The sequence below is a fragment of the Manis javanica genome, chromosome 10, assembly GCF_040802235.1.
Source record: "Manis javanica isolate MJ-LG chromosome 10, MJ_LKY, whole genome shotgun sequence".
In the NCBI taxonomy this organism is placed as follows: domain Eukaryota; kingdom Metazoa; phylum Chordata; class Mammalia; order Pholidota; family Manidae; genus Manis; species Manis javanica.
The window spans coordinates 68,767,069-68,793,466 of NC_133165.1; the positions used below are offsets into that span (position 1 = coordinate 68,767,069).

The 26,398-nt window shown below is 39.1% G+C and overlaps 1 protein-coding gene across 2 annotated transcripts in view; it reads left to right on the plus strand.

Moving 5' to 3' along the window:
- Positions 1–26,398, plus strand: part of LGR5 (leucine rich repeat containing G protein-coupled receptor 5) — a 123,341-nt gene that overhangs the window by 42,682 nt on the left and 54,261 nt on the right. For both annotated transcript variants that reach the window (XM_017668884.3, XM_017668885.3), the window contains exon 2: positions 17,222–17,293. In XM_017668884.3, coding sequence (XP_017524373.2) covers positions 17,222–17,293 — 72 coding nt within the window. The remainder of the gene's footprint in view (positions 1–17,221; positions 17,294–26,398) is intronic.

Consider the following 26,398-nt stretch of genomic DNA (forward strand, 5'->3'; position numbering starts at 1 on the left):
ATTTGTAAATGACAGATCCGATAAAGGCTTGATGTCCAAAATATATAAAGAGCTCACACGCCTCAATAAACAAAAAACAAACAATCCAATTAAAAAATGGGCAGAGGAACTGAACAGACAGTTCTCCAAAAAAGAAATACAGATGGCCAACAGACACATGAAAAAATGCTCCACATCTCTAATTATCAGAGAAATGCAAATTAAAACGACAATGAGGTATCACCTCACACCAGTATGGATGGCTACCATCCAAAAGACAAACAACAACAAATGTTGGTGAGGCTGTGGAGAAAGGGGAACCCTCCTACACTGCTGGTGGGAATGTAAATTAGTTCAACCATTGTGGAAAGCAGTATGGAGGTTCCTCAAAATGCTCAAAACAGACTTACCATTTGACCCAGGAATTCCACTCCTAGGAATTTGCCCTAAGAATGCAGCAATCAAGTTTGAAAAAGACAGATGCACCCCTATGTTTATCGCAGCACTATTTACCTTAGCCAAGAATTGGAAGCAACCTAAGTGTCCATCAGTAGATGAATGGATAAAGAAGATGTGCTACATATACACAATGGAATATTACTCAGCCATAAGAAGAGGGCAAATCCTACCATTTGCAGCAACATGGATGGAGCTGGAGGGTATTATGCTCAGTGAAATAAGCCAAGTGGAGAAAGAAAAATACCAAATGATTTCACTCATCTGTGGAGTATAAGAACAAAGGAAAAACTGAAGGAACAAAACAGCAGCAGAATCACAGAACCCAAGAATGAACTAACAGGTAGCAAAGGGAAAGGGACTGGGGAGGATAGGTGGGTAGAGAGGGAGAAGGGGGGGGGAGAAGAAGGGGGTATTAAGATTAGCATGCATAATGGGGGGGTGGGAGAAAGGGGAGGGCTGTACAGCACTGAGAGGACAAGTGGTGATTCTGCGGCATTTTGCTATGCTGATGGACGGTGACTGTAGGGGTGTTGTGGGGGGGACCTGGTATAGGGGAGAGCCTAGTAGACATAGTGTTCTTCTTGTAAGTGCAGATTAATGATAACAAAAAAAAAATAGAAAGAAAGAAAAGGGGGATTACTCACTGATAGGATAAAACTAACTGTAAATCAATGATTAGTGCATGCTTTAAATATCCTCAATTTTGATCACTTAAAGGTGTCAGATGATCGGCTATGGAGGTACCTATTTCTAATAATATTCCTTTCTCTTAAAAAAAAAAAAAGCAGTTCCTGTGTGGTGACCTCCAATGAGTTCTACACAATGGTATAAAGGGCATATCAAAGTGTGGGCAAAGGGTCTGTTTGTGTTTATACAGAGGATCAAAGCCTAATTTGGCTACCCAGAAAATGAACTAAGATACCATATGAAGAAGAACTTCCAACATCAGCACTCTCTGGAAGAGTCATACCAGAAGATGATCATCAAAAAACCTCAACAAAGATCCAGGCGATGCTGCAGTTGTAGCTGCATTCATCCCACTGGTTCCTGGACTTGCCATGGGGATGAAGAAGGAGATATATAAGCTGGCCTGTGCATACAGTAAAACAACAAATTTGACTGGATCTATACTGTTGGAACTCAAACAAGAAGTAGGAGAAGTGCAAGTTGTAGCGCTCCAAAATCTTACAACTACAGACTATCTACTGTTAAAAGAACATATGGGATGTGAACAGTTCCCAGGAATGGGTTGTTTAAATTTGTCTGATTTCTCTCAGACTGGTCAAGTTCAGTTGGACAATATCCATCATATCATAGATAAATTTTCACAAATGCCTAGGGTACCTAACTGGTTTTCTTGGTTTCACTGGAGATGGCTGGCAATTATAGGTCTGCTTTGGTTATGTAACTGTATTCCCATTATGTTAGTGTGTGTGCGCAATTTAATCAGTAATTTAAAACCTATACACGCTTAAGTTACTCTACAAGAAGATATGTCAAAGAAATAATCAATCTGCCCATGTTTTCTTCCATCTGCTACTTCTATAGCTTTTCCTCTTCCTTCCTAATTACAACCCTTAAATAGAATTTGTGCCTCAGATCGAATTTAACGAGTATCATAATTCTTCCAAGTAGTAAAGATACCTCAAGACAAATGCTGGGCATAGAAGCCACAGGGCATAAATCTGCAAAGAAGTAAAAAGCTAACCTTTTCAAACAATATGGCTTCTCTCTCACTTACCAACTTTACATTTCCCTGTGTGGCCCTGGAAGATGTCTGGTTAGCCAGAGACGGGTAAGATTCCTCAAGGGAGGAACAACCTAAGACAGGCACAGTCGCAGGGGGGCCATCAGGTGAGAAATTGGGGATCAACAGAGGTGAGGCTTAGAATCTCACCCCCCCTGTTTTGAGAGAAATCTTCTGCATCCGTGGATGTTTTGTTGCCCTTGTCTAGCTTGGATTAATACTTAGTCTATAGACACACACCTGATCATCTACATTTGCTCTCTTACAACACTAAACTATGTTTTCTACCTTTATCTTGCATCTGCCTACCACTTCAGCATTTTATTAAAAATAATAATAATAATAATAATAATAATAATAAGGGAGAAATGTGGGATTCTCACATATAAATCAAGTATAAAAATCAAACAAATATTCATATTTGACCTGATTGTTTATAGTTCATAATGCGTGATCAAAACCGAAAGTTTCTGTGATGAATGCCCTTGCACTGTTCACCATGTAAGAACTTACTCACTTTGTAAGAATTTGTTCACCATGTAAGAACTTGTTTGCTAAGTTTCAGAAGATTGGAGACTGACGAGAATTAGGCTTGGGGTGGATTAATGATTGTGCATTGAGCATTGAGTTCCCTATACAGAATTTTATTGTTGTTAACAACCATTTGATAAATAAATATGAGAGATGCCCTCTCCAAAAAAAAAAATAGCCCTTCTAGCAAAAAAGAAAGGAAGAGAATAGTGTCAGGGAATGCAGCATTCATTCAGCTGATCGGTTACTCAACAAGACTATTTATTGTCAGCCATGTGCCAGACTCTGTGCTAACACTGGTGATGCAGCACACCCCTGCCCTCATGACATTCAGGAAAGTAAACAAAGATGTGACCACAAATTATTCTGAAGTTAAAAGAATGGTAGTAGAAGATGGGGTTGGGGGACTGTGCAGGGAACAAGAGGAGACAGGAAGAAGAGCAGGGTTAGATGGGAAAGGGCCTATCCTGGATTGGAAGGTCAGGAGGACTTATATTTAAGGATGAAGAGGAGCCACCCTTTGGAAGGGAGAATGAGGTACAGATGAGCATGATGAGCATAGGGAAACACACAGAGAAGGCCTGAGAGGGAAAGCACTTATGGTCCAGAAGGAACTGCACGGTGGCAGGAATAATCTAAGAGAGAGTGAGAGGACAGTGAGTCAGGATGAGGGTGGAGGGTTAGGCAGATTATTCAGGGCCTTGTAGGGCATGCTAAGGCATTTGGATTCAGTCTAAGAGCAAACAGGAATCCACCAGAGTATTTCAGGCAGTGCCATGGAATTGCCTAATTCTGTTCTACAAAACTCTGTGTTGCACATCATGCTGAGCATGATGACCACCAAGCTGAGCATCCCTGAAAGGGCCAGGAGTAGGACAGGAAGTGGGGGAGCCCTTTGGAATGAGGAGCAAGTGGGATACAGGTGGAAGACATGATGATGAGGAGCTGATGACTGTCCTCTAGACGAGGCCTCCTGACAGGCACTTGACATGCAGTCTCTCTAGTCTACACAGCTCCGGCAAAACTTGGGCACAGAGAACCATGGGACAAGTGTCCTACAAATCCCTTCTTTTGAACAGAAAGCTCACTGGACATATACCTAACCTGGTGGATTAGGACTGGACCATGGAACCCCAACCAACAACCGGTAAAGCCTGTTCAAATGCCAGACATGAGCCAATGGCACACACCTATGTTACCTCATTTAACCCTCACCAGGGCAGCATGACAGAGGTGTTAAGACCACAAAAACAGTGACAAGATCTAACAAGTTGGTGTCTGAACTGCCTTTGTGACACTGGCCTCTTTTCCAAATCTGTAACCCATTTTCCTTTCCTAATATCAGATAACATTTAGGCTCCCTTTTGCAAATGATGGTTTCAACCAGCAAAGGCCTTTGAGCCCATGAGATGATAGGTCAGATATGCTTTTTTAATGATAATTCAGAGCCTTTGCATGTGCTTCAGGATACTAGGTGAAACATGGACGGGAGAAAAAGATTTCATCCTGTTGGCATGGAAGGATCCAACGGTCACACCGCTTTAACTGTAAGGTATTTCAGCATATTCCCTATTGCACAGGGTGAGGAAAATGATGAGAATTTATGCATGGGTGAAATAAAATAGATCTAGTTCCTAAAATGAGGTTTTTGGAAGATTTTCCTTGGAATATTGCCTTGGGGGGTCTTCTCTGTGTAATTATCATGGATTCATTCGGGGGTAGCTACAGGCCCAGGATTCTTTAAGAGACTCAATGACACAGCCCCAAGTTACTCCCTGGATAATATACACACTGTATCTTAATAGCCTTTAGCTCTGCTTTTCATCCTATATTTTCATTATCCAATAATAAAGTAATGAACTTAACTACTAAAAGGGATTTATGGTGTGAAAGAGGAGTAGGGAGGGAAGGTCCTTCTAAATTCCCTTTTCTGTCATCTCAAAAGACCAAATTCATAACTTCTTGATAACTTCTTGTGTGTAATTCATGTATACTAGTCCAGAGATTCTCAACAAGAGATGATTTAACCCTAAGAAACATTTATTTGGCAATGTCTGTGCAAATGTTTTCTGGGGCTGCCATACACAGTGCCACTGCCTGGGTGGCTTAAACAACAGCAGTCTATTGTCACAGCTCCGGAGGCTGGCCATCTAAGATCCAGGTGTTGGCTGGGTTGATTTCTCCTGAGGCCTCTCTCCTTGGCTTGCAGATGCCCACCCGTCTTCCCCCCATGTTTTCACATGATCTTCCCTCTGTACCCATCTATGTCCAAATTCCCTCTTCTTAGAAGGACACATCATATTGGATTAGGGCTCATCCTAATGAGCTCGTTTTAACAGAATTACCTCTTTAAAGACCCTATATCCAAGTACACAAGTCATAGAGTTACTGAGGGTTAGGATTCCAATATAATGGGATTTCAATCCATAATAGCCCATAAAAGTTCTTGGTTGTCACAACCTGGGGGGAAGGAGGTCCCCCTGGCATCTAGTGGGTAGAGCCAGAAATGCTGCTCAGCACCCTACAGGGTGCAGGACAAACCCCCCACCCCACACCCCACAACAAAGAAACATTAAACCTCAAATGTCAATAGTGTCAAGGTTGAGAAACTGTGTTCTAGTTCCAAAACCAGTTGTGTTTTTTTTTTGTTAAGCATAAAGAAGGACGGTATATATTACTTAAATGAGCAATACTATTACTATTGTGAATTACAGCATAACCGTAGTTAGGACTGAAAATACCCAAGCTGAAATCTCTCACATAGAGACGTATTTGTGGGCATGAAAGAGCTTTGTAAACTGTAAAGTAGACAAACAAATGGAGCTACTGTTATAAAAACAAGAAAACACAATATAAAATATTAGCTCCTTTATCCTTCAGGAAAAAAAATTAAGATAACTCCAGAAGGACTGGGAAGAGGAAAGAATGAAGGCAGAGAGGACCATTAAGATTCCAATATAACTGCTTGACCTCTCCTCCCAGATAATTGGGAAGCCCAGAATTCCAACAGGAATCTGGAATCTGGGCTGGGAGAGAAATGAACCGGGGGCTGCAGAACATGGAGCCCAGAAGGACCCAAAAGATGATGTCCAAAGGCTGAATGGAAGCAGAGTCGATGGCCCAGAGAAGTAGTCTGGGACAGAGTCACTCCAAAGGGACTAGCCAAGAGAAAAGCAGCCAGAGATGCCACAAAAGGGTAATCAAAGGGGAGAGGTGATTCTCCCTGAAGTACCTTCTTACGTGTGTGATACTTCTTAAGAGGGAAAAAAGTCAAGAAAATATTAGGACCTGAACCTAAGCTATGATGGCAAGAAATGGAAATGAAAGCATGGATTCCAGGATATGGTGTAGCTTCAGAGGGCTGATGCCACAAGCTCTGGAGTCAGTTGGACCTGGGTCAGACCCTGATTCTGCACTGAGTGCTAGCATCACACTGGGGAAGCTGTAAGTTCTATGTGCCTCTGTTTCTTCATCTATAAAGTAGATTATATCTGAAGATCCATTGGACTGTGTGTGTGTGTGTGTGTGTGTGTGTGTGTGTGTCAGATAAATATTAGTTATTATTATTTGGCACAGATAAATGTTAGCTATTATTCCAGAAACATTTCAGGGATATAATCAATAGGGCTAATGACCACTTAGAGGAGGTTAGGGATGAATGATAGGATGACATTAAAAAAATAAATAAACCTGAGCTTTCTAGGGAGTTTGCTTGTGAAAACAGAGATATGTTACTCAAGAGGAAGAAGCACAAAGAGAAAAACTGATTTGGATAAAAGAGAGAAAATAATGAGTTCAATTTGAAATGTGTTGAGTTTTAGGTAACTGGTCGACTAAACACATGGAGAAGGTTAGAAATAAAACTGTTACAAAGATCTGTAGCACAAGTGCAAGTTCAAGGATAGGAATTGTTCACAGAGAATAGAAAAAAGCAGAAGCGATAGAACCTTAGGGGGTAATTCCTAGATACTTAAACTTCTCTGATGGCTTTTGATGATTGTATAGTCCTTTAAAATATATAAAGCACTACACTATCTTGAGGGGGAAATGGTTCCAAATTGGTTTAAATCTTTTGAAATATCTAGAACACTAAATAATCAAGAGTCTATGTGTTTGTTGATGATGGTGATGATTTTAGATCTTAAATCCGCTTTCCCACACCATTGCCATTGTTGAGTTCTGCCTCCCACTAGTAATTTGCTGCTAAGGATTTCAGAACAAAACAAAAATACCAAGATTGCCCAAATAAAGAATACTTTCCTTCTGATTAGAATCTTTTCCTCTGAGAAAAGTGCTTAAATACTCACAACTAAGTTTATGGGCTTCTGAACTGACTGTTCAAAAAAGGTCTGGTTTGCTGTTTTGTTTTTTTTCCCTGGTTCACTTGTTTTTGTTTTGTGGCCTGCTTGCTTATTTCTCTATTTTGAGGTGTGTTCTGAGTATATGAAGTTTTTAGTAAGTGATCTTTCCACAAATCACTACATCTATCTCCTCTGTTATTAACAAAATATGAATTATGCAGTTGAATGCCCAGTCACATTAACTATTCCCGTGTATGAGATTGGAATGATAATAGAAAGGTTTTCAAATGAGCTTTTCTTTGAGACTTTGTTTTCTGAAAATTTCCACTAGAAACTTTATAAGGCAAAAGGACCAGTGCAACATAAGCCAACTTCTCTAAACATTTCGGAAATTATAGACTTTTTAAAAAATATTTTTCAAGATAACCATTGACATCAGTAAACATATTTATCTACTCTTGATACATCTATAGAAGAGTTTTAATTTGTGAAAGTATTAAGAGTCTATGTAATAATAGTAATGACAAAGTACATAGTGCTTAAAATGTGTCAGTACTACTTTAAGTACTTTACATGTATTAGCATAATTATACATAAATTATATAATTTATAATTATTTCTCACAGCAGTTCTATAAAGCAGATACAATTATTATTTCCATTTCACAGAGTAGGAACTGAGGCACAGAGATGTTCAATAACTTGCTCAAGGTTATTCAGCTCAGAAATAGCAAAGCCAGGACTTGAACGAAGGCAGAATAGCTCCAGAATATACACTTTAACTATTACATTATCAACTACTTCAAAGAAAGCCTTTGAAACCTCAGGAAGAAAAATAATGTTAGATTATTAGCCTTTTCTTCACATTTCAATGTATAGCTTCACTTGTTACAAGTAAGTTTTACTTTTAATTTGAAGGTCATCAAATAAGATAAAATATTCTTCTGCCACATTGCAAGTGAGGGTATCCCAATGGCCAAAAGTCATATGGAAAGATACTCAGCTCTCTTAGACATGAGGGAAATGCAAGTTAAAACCACGATGAGATACCATTGCACATTTAGCCAAAATGACTAAAATTTAGAAGAGGAATAATACCAATTTTGGTGAAAACAAAAGGAAAACGATTGGATTTGAAACCATTGGAATTCTCATACACTATGGTGGAAATATCGGTCATTGTAACTGTTTGAGAAAAGCACTTGTCAGGATCAATTAAAGCTGAACATATGCATGCACAAAGATGCAACAATTCCAGTCCTAGATATCTACCTAACATATAGACATTCAACAAAACATGTATTTAAGAATGTTGATAGCAGTCCTATTCGTAATAACCACAAACTGAGAAGAGCCCAAATGTCTACCAACAGTTGAACAGATAAATAAGTTGTGTTATAATAATAAAATAAGACACTATATTGCATTGAAAAGGAATAAACTATTGCTACATGCAACACATGTATAAATCTCATAAACAATGCATGAAAGCAACTAGAAAAACACAGAAAACTGTGCTGTGTATTACTAAATGAAAGAAACCAGTAGACACTGTATGTTCCAACTGTACAATATTCTGGAAAAGACAAAACTTTGGAGACAGCATAAAGTTCAGTGACTGCTGGGTGTGAAGGGGGGTGGAGAGATGAATACATGGAGCAGAGAAGATTTTTAGGGTAATGAAAATACTATGATATTATAATAGTGGATACATATCATTATACTTTTGTCTAAACCCATAGAATATACAACAGCAAGAGAGAATCCTATTGTTATCTATGGATTTTAGGTGGTAATGATGTATGACCATCGGTTCATCAGTTGTAAAGCGTGTACCAGTCTGGTGGGGGATGTAGATAGTGGGGGAGGCTATGCATGTGTGGGGACAGGGTTTATATGGGGAAATGGCTCTAGCTTCCTCTCAATTTTGCTGTGAACCTGCTCTAAAAAAATTAACTCTTTAAAAAAGAGTAAAACCATTCACTGTATGATTTATGGAAAGATCAAAACCAAGCAACACTAATATAAAGAGTTGGAAGTCAGTTGTAAGGGAACATGAGGGAGCTTCTGAGGTGATGGCAATGTTCTGTTTCTTGGTTTGTGCTGAATTACAAGGGTGTGTTCACACTGAAATTTCACTGGGCTGGACAGCTAGGATTTATTCAGTTTCCCGTATACGTAATATGTAAAAAAAAAAAAAAAAAGTTTTCAAAGATAACGTTGTTTTGGAGTTAAAAACAATAACATGAGAATAGTACCTGTAAATAACATTATTCATACTCTCATAAAATGCCACTCAAGCCTGCACCTTTCCTTTTGAAGTTCACAGCAGGGCTCATTTCTACAAGTACATTTGAAAAGTGATCAATTAACAAGTGGGGGTGGGGGGTGGCAGGGAATGGCTCCAGCCTGGATCCATGGTTAGCTATCTGGCATAAAGCTAAATACTACTGGATCTCCCAGGACAACTTTACAATGACTGTACTTAGAAGAAATAGGAATTGCACCATGCTACTAAAGAAGAAAATATTTATCTTCATCTGTGGCAGAGATTAGAGAACCATTTTTTGTTTGTTTGTTTAATTTGCTTTATAATCACACCATGAGGAATGGCTTCTTCATTCACTGGTTCATGTGCAAAGTCTCAAATGTAGACAGAGTGACTGGATTTTAAGATGGTAGGCTAAGTATCTGGTGCAATCACCCTCCCACCACAAATCCACAGAAACGATAGGGAAGGTATTTTAGCAGGAAAAGGGGGATAAAAGGGAAAGTAGAAGGAAAGAAGAGGAAGTAGAAGAAGAAGAGAGGAGAGGAATCCGGGGGAGGAGAGGCAATAACAGCACTGTAGATACTTGCTTTTGGGCATGAACCTTTCAATGGGCACATATCTTTGAGGAGGTCCTAGGACAGGAAGCCAGTAGGACCCACTGAAGAGAGAAACCACAGCCCTAAGTATGAGCAAAAATTATGGTGGAAGGGGGACACACACAAAGTGGATTTTGTTCCCAAAAATGTTTTAGACTAGAAGGGTTATTATATACTCACACTTAGAAGCAGTGTAACTGTTGGATGAGAAATGTGACTTTTAAAAAAAATAGATGGTAAGATCATGTGCTCACTTACAGGAAGGCTGCAGGAGAAGAGGGTTCAATCCAACTTCAGTGAGTATTGTCTGTATGGCAAAACTCAAGTGGACTTGGAAGTACTATGATGAAAAAAACAGCCTACAAAACATACCATTTCAATATGATGTCACTAAATGCTTGAGGTGATACTGGAGGACCAATTGCCAGTCACTTACACTGCCTTATAAAGAATTGGGAGAAGGCTTCCTGGAGGAGAAGATAACTCTACCCGTGTCTTGAAGGGTAAACTGGAATCAATACGCCAGAGTGGCGAAGGGTTGATGTGCTCACAGAAGAGCTCATATGCAATTACAACAAATACAAGTTTCTTTCAGAAAGTGATAGGAATTGAAAGGTTTCAGGGAGGGTGGTACTTTGGCTAATTTGTCATTTCAGACAGGTCTCTCTCACTGCCATTTGGGTGTTGGGCCTAAAAGGATAAGTCTGGGAGCAGGCAGCCACAGGGCTGGGAGGCAGTTTCAAGTGATTGGGTCAGAGAATGTGAGGGCCAGGAGCACGGCTGTGAAGGAGGGAGAAAAAGGGATTGGTACAGAAAATGAATAAAATGAGAAAGATTTGAATAGTATCTAAGATTTGGGCTCTTTTGGCAGGAAGATGGTGATGGCAGTAACTAGAAATTGGCTCTATAGGAAAAGAATCAATTTTGGAATACAAAATAATTATTTCCATTTGGACGTGATGCATTCCTATGAGAGTGCTGAGTGGACACATCCAGAAGGAAATTAGATAGATATATGATATTCTGAAATTTAGGAGAGAGATTAAGACTAGGAATATGGATTTGGGGGGGTTAGAGGTATGTAAGAGATACTTAAGCCTATGAAAGTAAGTAACAATCTCCAAGAAAAAAGGGTAGAGATTGAAGAACACTAGGCCAAGGGCAGAACTCCAGAGAACACTGACATTTAAGGGATAAACAGAAGAAAAATCCCACAAAGGAGCCTATAAAGTAGAAAGTTTGGAAAAGGATGGAAAGAATCCTGAGAGAATAATGACTTGGAAACCAAACAGTACAGAGTTTCCAGAAAGAGTGAGCCTAACTCAGGAGAGTCATGTGTTCATTAGGTCTGACAATATGGAAGTCAATATTTCTTTGGCAAGAGTGGTTTCACTGGAGTGTGGGGATGGAAGTCTGTGCATTGGTTGCGGTTTGGAAAGGGAATGGGAAGCAGAGACTCCAATTGCAGACTCGGAACAACCCCCAAGAATGGGGAAGATTGGGTGGCAGGTAAAGGAAGACATGGGATTGAAAGAGCCCATATACATTTTGTTTTAGTAGTGTTTATAAATTGAAAAGGAAGAAAAAGAGTTTTAAAAAGAAATACAAGAAATAGGATTATTCATGGACTAATGCGCTGTAGCATCCTAGAGGGGGTGGAACCCGTAAGCAAAGCTGGACAAGGAGAAAAGTACGGGTGTAGCAAGCAGGGGACCAAAGAACAAGAATTTGGCTCATTTCATGTTTAGTGGTCTTAAGAATCCGAGTTATTTCCACGAAGTAAGAGGGAAGGTGTCCCACGATAGGAGTCATTGTTGATTAAGAGGTCTGAGGCAAGTGGTAAAGGTTGGCGTCAGTCCCCGCGGGAGTAAATTGAGCAATCACAAATAACAGCGTTGTCCAGCAGTCTGAGAACCCACAAAGACCATGAATTTACAATCACTAATCTGCACATTTGCGAGTTTTTCTTTTTTAGGAGCACTCAGTATCCTGGGATAGTAACAGAGAAGATGAATTGTGGTGTTTTTCCAGAGCTGGGGTTTTGCCAGGAGAGTGAAACAAAACACAGGTTAGGGAGTTAAGGGCGTTGGCGAGATAGTGATTGAGGTGACTGACGCATGATCTAAGCTAGTTCTCAGGCTAAGACAGGCTTTGATTCTGCAGTGTCAAAGGACTAGAGGCTCAAATAGAGAACAAGTAAGCTGGAAAGAAAAGAAGTTATGTCAGAAACAGTAAGCTGGAAAGAAAAGAAGTTATGTCTGTTAAGCTAGATCAGAAATAGGGAGTAGGGAGACAGTGGTAGTAATTTGTGAGTAGATGCTAGTGCTTCCTAGAGAATAATAACCACGTGTGTAAAGACAGGTGCAAAGGGGAACAGCAAGAATGTCAGCATAACTACAGCATATTTTGCATAGAAGAAAGTGGCATAAAATTAAGGTGGAAACATGCATTAGTCCAGATTATGGAACAGCCTCAAAACTTTGGGTATCAGTTCCTCTGAGGGGCCTGGAGCCAGCAGAAGGTTGCAGGAAGGGGAGCCCCATATAGCTATAGTTATAGTCCCAGGACCTATGTGCAGGTCAGGCCCTGCACAGGGGCTTCTCCCTGGGGATGGAACTCCAGACCAAGCCATTCCCCCTGTTCTGTGGCTGCTTCAGTGGGAAGAAAAGGATCTTTTCTGTAATTCTCCATGCACTCCCCAGAGGAGGAGCCCTTTTCCAGGTTTTCCACCTGAGAGGATGCCTTCCTTATTGACTAGCAGTGGCTCTGAGTAGAGTGACAATCAGATGGATTTTCAGGACCACTTCTTTGGCCATGGCGTAGAAGATGACCTAGAATGAGGAGACAGTGAACAGAATAGCTATCAACATACAAGAACAGATGAAAAGTAGCAGCCAAGAAGGAAGAGGCCAGACCCAGGAGCAAACTCTGTAGTAGAATTAACATTGGGCATCTTAGGGATGTAGGGATGGCAGAAAAGGGAAACCTTGAAGATGATTTGGATTGTTCTCTGCTGTGTTCCTAGACCTGCCCACAATTAATGTTCAATTAATATTCATCAAAGGAATTAAAAATATAGAGCTACAAGCAACAAAAATATTCTCAGAAGAAAGATATTGTCTGCCTGGATGGAACTCTCTACTCATAGGAAGCAGTACCTCCAATAAGCTTCCTAATTTGAATGAGTTGTAGAGCTCAGAGCAGTCATCTAGAAATTTAGAGTTGTTCCTGTGCAGTGGGTCTGAGCCTTTCCTGAACATTCAGATCACCTGAGAAGCTTTTAAAAATCCCAAATGCCCAAACTGGACCAATTAATGCAGTAACTCTGGGAGTGGACCCCAGGCATCAATATTTTTTAAAGTTCCTAAGGTGATTCTAATATATATAGTCAACTGCTCCCACAGAACTTTGCAATATAAGATTTCTAGACGCAGCCATGAATACAGCATAGACAAGAGCTAGGTCAGGGACAGGGTAGAATGATTTAACATTTGACCATCTCATCACAATGAATCCTCCATTTCTTAGGAAATCTTTTTACATGGTGACCAGTTCTTCAAAATTAATTCCTTCAAAAGATGAAAAAATTAAAGAAATCTAGTGCATTGCTTCACTGATTTTAGAAAACTGAATCATGGGCAAAATGTAGTACAATATAAAGCCGTTTTTTAAAATAATAATTTTAAAAGTAAATAACGTACAGACTTGGAAATTATTTTAAGACCCTCCCTCATCTGCTGCTAAGGTTAAATGTGTTCCAGGTGTCAGGAAGATCAAATACAATAGAAAAATAAAAGGAAAAGTTTAAAAACAATTTAAGAGTCAGAATAAGGATATTTTTGTACAGAGTAGAAGAGTTGTTCTCATTCTGTCATTTGTAACAAAATTGAGCAGGCAAAGTAATTTAAGTCTCACCGTTCTTGACAGGAAGGCAAAGAATATTGCTAGTCAAAGAGTGGTGCAATGACCCATCCCAGGCCAGGGCTGTTTTTTACCAATCCACAACAGATAAGAATTTGAGAATAATTATTTAGAAACTTTTCTAACAACTGAATAATCTCTGTTGAATCAGATACCAAAATACTGAGGCTTCTATTTTGTATATCATTGTGTATTTTTTTCACTTTTCCAATAATTAATTTTTATATTTTATAAAAATGTAAGTCTATAGCAGTTACCAAAAGAGAGGGGTGGGGGAGGGGAAGTGAGGAGAGAGAGAGAAGGGGATTGAGGGGCATTATGATTGGCACACATGGTGTAGGGGCGTCACGGGGAAGACAGTGCAGCACAAGTAGTGACTCTGTGGTATCTTACTACAGTGACGGACAGTGACTGCAATGGGGTGTGGGGGGGCTTGATAATATTGGTGAATGTAGTAACCACATTTGTTTTCATGTGAAACCTTCGTAAGACTGTGTATCAATGAGACCTTAATAAAAATAAATAAATAATAAAATAAAATAAAATAAAATAAGTAAGTCCACGGCAAGTTAGAACTTTTTAAAACTTGATCTTTCACCACAGATTGTTTGGGAAGCTACAGGACCATTATGACAGTGGGACATCAATGCAGAGGTGCACACAGAAGGAAAAAGTGAACATAGACAAGTTAATTGTTACCTTACCCACTTTGAATTTATATTTTAAAGGCCTATTTCATTGTACCTTATATCGTTGTTATTAAAAATTATTTTTTGTTATAAACTTACATGCCTTGCTAGAATCTCTTTAAAAGGAAATAGCTTGTGTAAGAAAACAGGTGGCAAAGGATTGGCTTAGCAGTACTAGCTCATTTTCTAAGAGGAACCACGATGTCAGATAACTCGGGGAAGTTATTAATTCCTGTTGGGAAAGGGAGTTATCTCCTTTTTAAGAAGAAATTAGATCACTCCCTTCTGATTTGAAACAGCTAATATAGTATTCCAATGTATTAATGTAGAGACACCCTTGTTTACATAGGAGGAAGCCTGCACTGAAAGGTTAATTTTCCCAAGATCATGGTGATCAGGATTCCAACCCAAGATACTATACTCTTAACAATGAATTACTGAGCAATTATTCGGTTGTCTTATCCAGACAATGCCAAGAAATGCAAATTTTTTTTTGTCTTAGGTATATTTATTTAATGGTCATTTTAATTAGACTGACATAGTTGCAATATTGTTTTTTTTGAGAGGGCATCTCTCATATGTATTGATCAAATGGTTGTTAACAACAATAAAATTCTGTATAGGGGACTCAATGCACAATCATTAATCAACCCCAAGCCTAATTCTCAACAGTCTCCAATCTTCTGAAGCATAACGAACAAGTTCTTACATGGTGAACAAGTTCTTACATAGTGAATAAGTTCTTACATGGTGAACAGTGCAAGGGCAGTCATATCACAGAAACTTTCGGTTTTGATCACGTATCATGGAACTATAAACAATCAGGTCAAATATGATTATTCGTTTGATTTTTATACTTGATTTATATGTGAATCCCATATTTCTCCCTTATTATTATTATTTTTTTATTTTTATTTTTAATAAAATGCTGAAGTTGTAGGTAGATGCAAGATAAAGGTAGAAAACATAATTTAGTGCTGTAAGAGGGCAAATGTAGATGATCAGGTGTGTGCCTATAGACTAAGTATTAATCCAAGCTAGACAAGGGCAGCAAAACATCCTCAGATGCAGAAGAAGGATATGCAAATTTTAAATATACAGACATTTTTTTTAGTCTATGTTTTGGCATTGTTTAGTTTTAGCTTGAACATATAGCATTTTACTCAGCTCCATCATTCTTCACTATAGATATTAAAATATATAATCTAGGAGTTTTTTTGCCATACTCTAAAACATTCTTAAACATATTTTATGTTTATGCCAGTGACTTTTTAAGGCAGATGGTGAATAATCCCTCAATGCTTAGCACCACTGATTAAAAGTTAATCTTTGATAAAAGAACCATGCTGTGGATCCTGAAATCAGCTGGTTAGGTGTAATGGGTGTGGCCACTTCAATAACAGGAATAATCTAGGTTTTTCGAAAAGCTCATGGGTGAAATGGGTGAAGGTGATTGAAAGATACAAACTTCCAGTTACGAGATACATAAGTCCTGGGGGTGTAACACACACCACGGAGACTATAGATAACAATACTGTATTGTGCATTTGAAAGTTGCTAAGAGTAAAGCTTTGAAGTTCTCATATCAAAAGAGAAAAAATGTTAACCATGTGTGGTGATGGATGTTAACTAAACTTGCTCTGGTAATCATTTTGCAATACATACCTACATCAAATCATGTTGTACACCTAAAACTAATACAACGTTATATGACAAGTAAATCAATTTTAAAAATAATAAATAAATAATAAATAAATAAAGTAGCTCATTGTCTTATCCACAATCTATCTTAAGTATGTATACCTGGTCTAAGATCATAATGGTATTAGTTCTGAATCTTCGGGTTTGAGCAACAAGCCATTTCCAAGTCAACCTTCAGCTGACTGGCTTTAGAAAGTCTTCACTAGTCCTGAACAGAATCTGCCTAGGAGTTGGTCTTTTGACTTCTGAGTCACAGATGGTATATACGAAGAATGCTGGAGGATTATGTGTGAGACAGTAAAGAAATAGAAAAGGAGAAACAGAATAAAATGTAATTACATGGAGTTTTGCTTAAAACAAAAATGGATTGAGTTCTGCCCAAAGTAGCTTGTTGTTTCCTGTGCCAGGAACTACTGTGTGGCCCAGCAGGAAGTGTGCTACAGAGCAGGGTCACATTACACCCTTGTTTTATGGTTCATTTCACTTATTTAATGCAGTCTGAGAACCTGCAAAAGGAACATGTTAGAGGGAGGGAATAGGCTTTTTGTATTGTTTTGTTTTGTTTTTTTAAGTTTCTTTGAATCAAAACATTTGTTTTTACAAGGTGCTTATAGTCCCAGGGAAACAGGACTTCCAGGGTTGCACAGTGAAGACATTTCTCTTTGTCACAAAATTCAAAAAGACACAAAGTCAGGTTATGTCTAGGGTTGAGTTATGTCCATTTCCTTTGCTGTCCTACTCACATAATTTTAAACGTGAAGAATTACAGCCATGTCCAGGAACAGTCTAAGTCATCCTGAATCTATATGAGCTCCTCCTAAGGTCTCTAGTTTGATAGAGAGCCCATGATGTTGGGGGCAGCAGGGAGGAAAGGAATATATTTAAGATGCAAAATAGCGATTCATCTGTCAAGCAAAAGAATGAGTTCATATGGCTGTATTGCTTGAAAAATGCGTGAATTGAACAACTGGACTGCCTCGTGGTGGCGTAAGCCACTCTTCACACGCTGTCTGTTTTCCTCTCCAGAGACCTCAGTATGAACAACATCAGTCAGCTGCCCCCGAATCCCCAGCACAGCCTCCGCTTCCTAGAGGAGTTGTAAGTATCAGCGCCGTCACGATGCACCCAGTCAATGCTGGACACATTCTTGGGTTTGTCTCTCATACTTAACTGTAGGAACCAGATAAAACAAGGCAGGAAAGCTGTCAGCACCAACAATTTTGGCACATGAGGAAACACTTAGTTGGGAGGGGGGTGGGGGGGAAGAATTGCTTATGATTCTGGAAATCAACTTATAAAAGAGTTTACCATGAGGCTACAACTTTCGAAGGTGAGACTGAGCCAAACAAATTAAAATTTTAAAACAAAGGCTGTTTAAAAGAGCTGGATGGTTCTTTGGAAATAGTTAAGCAGCAGGATATTAAATGTTTGAATGCTGGTTCATGTTTATTAAAATAGCAAGTAAAGCTATAATCAAAACCAAAAACTGCCGCTTGCTTCGGCTTGTGACAGGGAGAATTGAGTCCACATTTCATAGCACCAAAACGTCTTGTCCTAATCATTTTTAATTCCTATTTTCCTACTTTTAATTTTAGCTTTCCTCAAGGCTTGAACAGAAAAATATGAAATCCAAAGAACTTACAACTGGGCTCTCCCAAACTCAATATAAAAAGTAAAATAATTTTAAAAGAAGGATGCTAAAATTAGCTCATGATTCACAAAGGAATCTTGATCATTAAGTCTAGCAATCACTTTCCAGAAGATGAAAAAAAAACGGTATAAGCCAAAAATCTGCATTTAAAAATTCATTCGATCCTTTTACCCTCTGGAGTGATGGGGACTGAGGAAGTGATGCGCAGTCGTCATCTTCACGAAGACAGTTTGGCACCATCAGTTGGCTAAATCCTCTGTTGATTAAAGGAATTGTTTGGGCCATGATCTCCTTTGAAAATACTTCCTCTATAAATCCCAAAGTCAGAGTCCAATTTGGGGAGTAATTTAAATTGTTGATGCACCACATGATCCACCATGGGAGGTGGAAAGAATGTTCCATCACAACCAAATTACCCTACATCAAGTTTTTTTTCAAGATTAGAGTCCCCAATTTCTCCCCTTTGGGGTATTATCTGTATTTTTTTATGACATTGTATTTTTAGGGGATGCTATTGTCTTATTACTGAAATCAATTGAATATTCCCAGATTGTTATCAAGAGGTATGGTGGGGAGGCTTAGCTTACCAGACTGTACAGCAAGTTTTTATCATTCAAGGACTAGGTTTTACTCTGTGTTGGGCCAGGCTCCTCTTCTTCCGTCTATTCTTCTCTCTCCGCCTATTGCTGTTGCTAAGAATGATACTTCATCAGGGCTGGAACCATGTCTGTCTCAGTCACGGCTGGTATGTAATCAATAACCAATAAATTTTTGAGGAATGAATAATGAGAAAGTAAAATGTATAAAAGGAGCCTTTTGTACAAGTTAGCTGCTTTAGAAAAATCAGCAGATTTTGTTGAAATTAGCCAATCTTTTTAAAGATTATTTTTAATAAGTTTCAATCCACATTTTTTCCTTATTTACATCCTCTTCATCCTCCCTCCTCCACCATAATTAATATTCAGTGCTTACTCCTGTTCGCCTCTATATTTCTATGGTATGCATTTTCTATGCTCTTCTCTTTAATTTCTTTGCACCACTCAATGGCAAAAGGCTTCTGTTCTACCTCAACGTACACCTCAAGTTTAGACCACAAACTGAATCAATAATTCACTTCCCCACTTCCCCGAGCACTTTGTTTAATAGAGTTCTTCTTCAGCGACCCAACTCATTCAAAATAACTTCTCTTTCTTCATGCAGTGAATGTTAATTCTGTTCTAAGGCCACTTTTTTACAAGATAATTGAGAAAAGTCAGACAAAAAAGAGAGAGGGAACTACCCTTTGAAAAAACTATTTTTCTGTGTTGTTTTATTTTTATATCCCTGGAAATTCCATCAAGTATTTTGACCATGGAATCATAGAATTTTAGAAATAGAGAAGACCCATTAAAGACTATTCATTCCATGTTCTCATTTTTTTCTGGAATTCCCTCTGCTGAGCTGGCCGACTTGCTGAATTTGGAAGCTGGACCACTTTCGCATATATAATTCTGTGTTGCATCTAACTGGTGCTTCGAAGACCTCATTATTCAATTAGTGACAAAAGGGTGTAGTATTTATAGAATCTGGGAAGATGATCAACTCTGCTTGGTTTATTCCTTTGTTACCAAGGCTAGATTTAGGGTATTTTGTGTGTATGTGTTTAAAAAAAAATGTTAGCAGAGCATCTTGATTATGCCTTTGATATGTTGCTGATTTCTAGACTCAGCTATGTTTAAGTCCATATTCTCTAAAATAATAGTATAAATACAATGATAACAATAAGAGCTTACTCTGTGCCAGGCACTGTTCAAAATGCTTTACACATACGATCCCACTGAAACCTCTTAATAGCCCCATAAAGGTAGATATTATTATTATTCCTAGCTAACAGATTAGAAAAAAAACAAAACTGAAGTAAAGAGAAAATAAGGAACTCACCCAAAATAATGGAGTTGGTAAGTATCAGAGCAAAGATTCAAACCCATTTTCAAAGCCACACACAGAAGGTAGAAGGAGCCTTAGGGATTGTACATGGTTCATCTGTGCTTTTCTTGCCCCGCAGTCTCTAGAACAGGTGAACACTGCAAGTATTGTTTAAACTGGGTCTCATAATAATAGGCATGTTCTATATCTATGTGTCTGTGTGTATTGTGGGGGAATGAAAAAGAGGGTGAGAGAGAGCTATATATCATCAGGGAGAGATTGGATACTCAGGTTATTTATGTACTACCATCATCTATTGGCTATGAGAAAGTCAGAATTTGGGGCATGAATTTCACCAGTTTAGCAGTGCTCAACAGGTACAAAACCTTAGTTAACATTTTTACAGCTACATACATACACATAAGTAGCATGTTTTATACAGTACTCTACCTGAACTAGCAAATGACCGATCGCACAGCTATAAACATTTACATTTCTGTTATTGTGTACATCTATCTTTTATTATGGACAATTAGAGCACTGTTCTAAAAGTATTTTTCACTCAGTTTGACTCATCTCTATGCTTTATCTCTTCATCCATGAAATAGAAAACTGTTATCAATAATATTAATAAAACTCCCACCACAAAACTCAATTTTTAAAAGTCACTATTCATAAAGCCAAGTTACCACTCTTCCACTTAGCTCTAATTACCCGAGATATCATTTCCCTGGTTTCATTCATTTAACTATGTTAAAAGCTATGTAGACATCTGTGGTGTATCCCTCTTCCATCCCTGGAGCTTAACAAAGGTGCCACAGTTCAAAATCCTCTAAGAATCCATAAAATCCTAAAGGCACTCACTGACTTAATATATATATATATATTATATATATATATATATAATATATATATATGTAATATATATATATTAATATTATTATCCTGAAAAAAGTGACTGGAGTAAATATTTAGCAAGAATAAAAGCCATCACAGTTCATGGCCTCCTCCCCTTCCTGACATTCTGGAATGCTTACTACTTGTGCCACATGTTCGGCCACATTCAGGTCCTATTTCTTTTTCATCATTTATTTTTTATAACTCTACAAAGTGACCAAATGCACACAGGCCAAACGTCCTATTGGTGCAATATGACAGTGCAAGGGAAAGGAGAGTTTTTTCTTTTGCAAAAAAAAAAAACAAAACACAAACCAAAAACACTCATATCTGAGTGCTGGGAGACTCTGCCATGTACAGAGAGAAGAGGGCAGTGCCCAGCAGCAGAAGCCCAGCACTCTGTCCTGGCTCGGCTGCTTGCTAGTGATAACCCACTTGACCTCACTGGGCCTCAGGGGATAATGGCAGGAGCTGCCCAGCCTGTGTTTTGAGATGTTTCTGAGGGTCAAATGAAATGATGAGAGAATTCTGGTGAACTAGAATTTATATATTGAATTGTTTAAGTAAAATAAAAATACCTGCAAGAAGATTCCAACCTCCTTTCCTATTTTTGTGAGCTACATTTTGCAGTAATCCCAGGAATCTGGGACTTGTGAAGGAAGCTATTTCCAACCATGACCTCTAATGAACACAGACAATAGTTCTTTACTAAGTTTTAACATTCTGATCAATAATTGAGTCTCACTCCAACCAGTATCTCTCCCAGTTTTATTTATTCCATTCTACTAGAAACTTCATGTTGATGTTTGCTATATGAACAAATAAAAGACCCTACACTTGTCCATCAGTATGTGGTTCCGAGGTTAGGAGCTAAGGGCAGATTGTGCCTAATGCTGACATCTGCAAGCTCAGATTGAATTTACACTGGTAGTCTGATTAAACCAGAAAGGGAAATGAATTGTTACCATTTTAAATGGTCTAACTTAAAGGCCTTTATTTCCAAATAGTATTTTAAAATCTTCCCAGACTCTAATGCTATTGGAATCAAATACTCGATTTAGGAAGGAAACATGAGAATCTCTAGGGAGGTCTGTTTTTAAGTTACTATTGTTTCCTGGAACTGTTTGCTCATGTTGTGGTTGGCCTTGAAGAATCTCTGTATAAATAGTAGATATTTATTATTGCAGATGAAATGTGTAATGAGAAATACCACCAAACTTCCTGAAAGCACAATCTATGCTGTTACTTCTACTTCCTCATCATGCTGCTGAAAACAGTGAGAGCTGTCCTGCCTGTCTTTTGACATTTTCTTCCAAGGAGCAAATGAAACAATGATGAAAGAATTTTGGTGAACTATCATTCACATACTGGGTAGTATTAGTAACATGAAAACACCTCTGTGCCCATGAACAGTCTTCCTGCTCCTTGTCGCAGTGTTCAATCTCTTGTTTTCATAGATCTGACCAGTGATTATAAATGCTGCCTCTTTGAAACTTATTCTCTAATGAAATTTCATGATCGTTATCTTGGTTGTCTTGCAAATGTCTATCTATACAGCTAAATATAGACATTTAGATATCTGTCCTTGTATCTGTATGTCTGTATATATATATATAGGTGTGTGCATATATTTTGTTAAGACAGTTGAGACATTCTGAAAGTGTCCTACCTCTCTGTCTCCTCTTCTTCTCTCATTAGCATCCCTTTCTCCTCCACCTCCAACTCCTGTGAAATGCAGACATTCCCAAAATTTCTGCACTTAGTTTTATTGTCTCCTTTCTCAGTGCTCTTCAGTTCATTCATTCAACATGTATTTACTGAGCCACTGGGAGCAGAAGAGGAATAGGACTTGCTATGGTTCCTTCATTCATTCAATAAGCCCCTGCCCTGCATGAGCTTACAGTCTAGTGGGGGAGATAATAAGCAAGAAAACAATTTGCTGATCGTGCGGGTAGGTAGAGAATAAATAACCAGGGATGACGAGGAAGGAAAGTCTTTCTGAGCCGGTGACATCTCACCTGAGATCATGCGGATGAGGGGAAGGTGTTGTCCTAAGAACTGGAGTAGAGTGTTCCTGGCAGGCGAATAGTGTGAGCGAGGGCCCCAAGATAGAAAAGAATGTGATGCGCTTGTAGATCTGAAAGAAAAGCCGTGTGGCTGGAGCGAGTGAAAGGAAGGGAACTGACTTGGGTTGAAGCTGGAGATGAAAGCAACAGCCAGGTTTTGCAGGACCAGACTATGGATAGAATTATATAAGAGCAATGCAAAGCCATTGGGGGAGCTGTAGGTTGCTAGTGCAAAAATAGGATTTACGATTTTAAGATTTCTCTGATTTCTGTATTCAAAAGAGATTGGGCAGTTACAGAAGAAAAGACACCGCTAGGAGACTACAGACCCATTAGAGGACAAGTGCAGTTGTCTCAGAAAGAAACCCAAGATTTTAACTGTTTGTGTTTTACAGATGGATCCCCAAATCATATTTCTACTTCAGATCTCTTTGTCTCTGACAGTGGTTCTAAAGTGTGCTGCCCGAACCAGCAGCATTGGTACCACCTGTACAGTGGCTAGAAATGCAAATTCTGTGCCCCACCACCACCACCCTCAAGCTAGTAAATCAGAAATGCTGGGGATTGGGTCCAGAAACTTCCTTTAATTAACAAGCTCTAGAGATGATTTTGAAGTATGGTAACAGTTGAGGCCCCCTAGTCTAGGCCAGTAGTTCTCAAATTTTAGTGACATCTGAATCATCCCAAGCACTTGTTAAACCAGGTGTTGTTGGGCTCCAGAGCTGCTCCAGCAGGTTGCAGGTGGAAAGGGAGAATGTCAAGAAGTAACATTTATAACAAGTTCTCAGATAGTCTAGGGACCACACTCTGAGAATCATCAACTAAGTGACACATCCACCCACCCCACCAAGACTTTGAAACTCAACAAGTGCAGAGCCAGATTCATTCATGGGCCCCTCTGTCTCCCTCTTGCCTTTGCTGCCTGCTATCAGTATTCTTATTACCGAGCCTTGGGATCACTGTGCCTGTCACTTCTTTTGTGTCTGTAATTCTTTCTCTCTCACCCCCAATATCAGCCAGTTTTCAAGTCCTAGAGCTCATAATTTCACATTGTCTTTCCCATATGTTCATTCTATTTCATCACCAGCTAATTCTTCAGGTTCTTATTTTCTCTTCTGTATAACTGTTAAAATAGATTAACTAATCAACTCTCCTAATTCCTCCAACAATTAATCAGTGAATCTTCATCTCTGGGGGTGGAGACCAGGAAGGTCTCTAGGTGTTTTATCAATATTAAACTGTGAGAACTACTTCAGAGTTTCCAATCCTTGAATATGCATAAGAATCACCTGGAGCATTTTTAAAACTACTAATTGCCAAGGCTTATTCCCAGAAATTCTGATTTAATGGGTCTCACTGGGGACCCAGGCATTATTTTGTTAAAGCTCAGGTGGACTAGACTCATTGGGTTATATGGAAGCATCATACCAGAGAAAGACAGTCAGGGGCTCATCAGTTACTTGAATGTAGGGACTGAAAGGGAGGTAAGAAGGTGAGAGATGATTCTGAGTAAGTGTCTTGCCAATGGGTTTCAGCCCCAAGCAAGTTCACTATGGATTCAATGTGACCAAAGAAATTGACAGCAAAACATTCTTGGGGTGAAAGGGTTATACCCAACTTTATTTCCAGGTGGCAGGTCAGTCATTAAAACCCCATTCACTCAGAGCGAGTCTGCATACAGCAAGCTGGTCTCTGCCTCTAAGCCCCTCTGTCCGCACAGCAATCCTCTGGGCCTCTCTGCCTGCACAGCCATCCTCTGGGCCTCTCTGCACAGTTGTCCCACACAGCCATCCTCTGGGTCTCTGTTCTCGGCGCTGCCACCACTCCAGTCTCTGCTCTGCTCTCCTGCAGCCTTGCAGCCCTGCCACCATGTTGCATGCAAAGTGCTGGGCGGAGCTCTTTTTATAGAGTCAACAGCCACGTATTGCCCATAGATGTGCAGTGAGCTAGTCAACCATGGCCAGGTGAGAAACCTGGCCACAGGAACTCTCATTTTATCCACAGTAAGGTTATGAGATTAGGGGCCAGACGACTAGTGAAGCACAGTCAATACAAACAGAATTCAAGCGGAACAACTGATACCTTGGAGGCAAGAGGATATCTCGTTCTGGATATACAAAATGTAAGGTGCCAGCAGGACCTCCAAGTGGAAATGACATAACACTCTTGGAATGTGAGTTTGGAACATGAGTCTGTTCTGGAGATAATGTTCAGAGAGTTGCTTGCAAAAAGGTGATTGTTGAATGTTCTGGGGCAGATGAGGACCTTGAAAGAGGATATAAGCTCTGTGTTTCCCACTAGGCCTCTCTACCCATATGAAATTCATTAGGCTGCTTATTAAAAATGCAGATTCCTAAATCCTTCTCCCTCGAAATGCCAGTTCACTAAATCTAGGTTGAGGTCTGGGGCATTCAGAATGTGTTGTGTCTCCTAAGGCTATGGCAATACCCACTGCATTTTGAACACCAGTAGATAGAGAAAAAAAATGTGTGAGGACAGAAACTTGAGTAACATCTATGTTTGGAGAATGAGAAATAAAAGAGAAGCCAGCAAGAAGACAAAAAGATAACCAGTCTCAGTGGCGAGAGCAGTAAGATTGTCCAGAATCTCGAAGGCCTTGGGAGGGCTCGGCATGAGAAGGAGGGAGCTACAGTTTCTCACGGCCCGCCCCTCAAGTGGTGTGGCCACTGGTGTCTTTGTGCTTCTGCTGTCTTAGACTGGCTGGTCCTGAGCAACCTATGCTCTGGATCAACCTACTTTTAACCAATGTTTAAAAACTCAAATTTTTGAGACGGAATACTATGTTGAACTAAATTCCCTTGTGTATATTTTTCTATAGCAGCTTGAGCAAATAACCTCTTTTAGGCCCATTTTCCTATGTGTAAAATGAGATAATCATGTTATTTGACAAGATTTTTATAAAAATTAAATAGCACAATGTATATAAATTACTTCATATTGTGCCTAGCACTTATGAATTGTTTTATAAAAGGTAGGTACCATTTGTATGCCCAAAAGCACTATATGTGGCATATTGAAAGTGCTCAAAGAAATTGCTGAATTTAAATTTGTTGAGTAATGAAGAAGAAATATTCTTCATCAGTTTCTGATCGGGCTATATAACAAATAGCCATCCTGGAATAGTTATGCCAGACCTGAAGCAACTATAGCAGTATATAGCCAACTGTCTTAAGAAGCAAGATCAAATGATCAATCAACAAATATTGATTCAGTTCCCTGTTCTGTGCAAGCAATAAGATTCTTGACCTTAGGAATCTGTAATCAAGTCAGACAGACTACAAATAAAAGGGTAGAAACTGAACCTTTATAGACATCATCATATAGAATATCTCCTTCAGGAAAGTTAGCTGTGGACTGAGGTAATCAAAGAAGGTTTTACAAAGGAGTTGAATATTAAACTTCATTAGTCTGTGATTAAAGCCACAGCACCTTATGCCCACAAGAGGTTTTCCCTGTTGCCCTGAAAAGTTCACTTATTCAGTCCAGTGGTCTTAGCTCTTGCACATTGAACTCTGAATATTTTTGATCCTGTCTAATAATGAAAACAAAGTGGAAGGCTCATAGATACACAATTTAAGAGAGGAAGATTTGAGGGCTGGATTTGACCGATTAGACGTACTTAACTGATCTGGTGTGGAGACCAGTTTTTAAAAATCACAATTT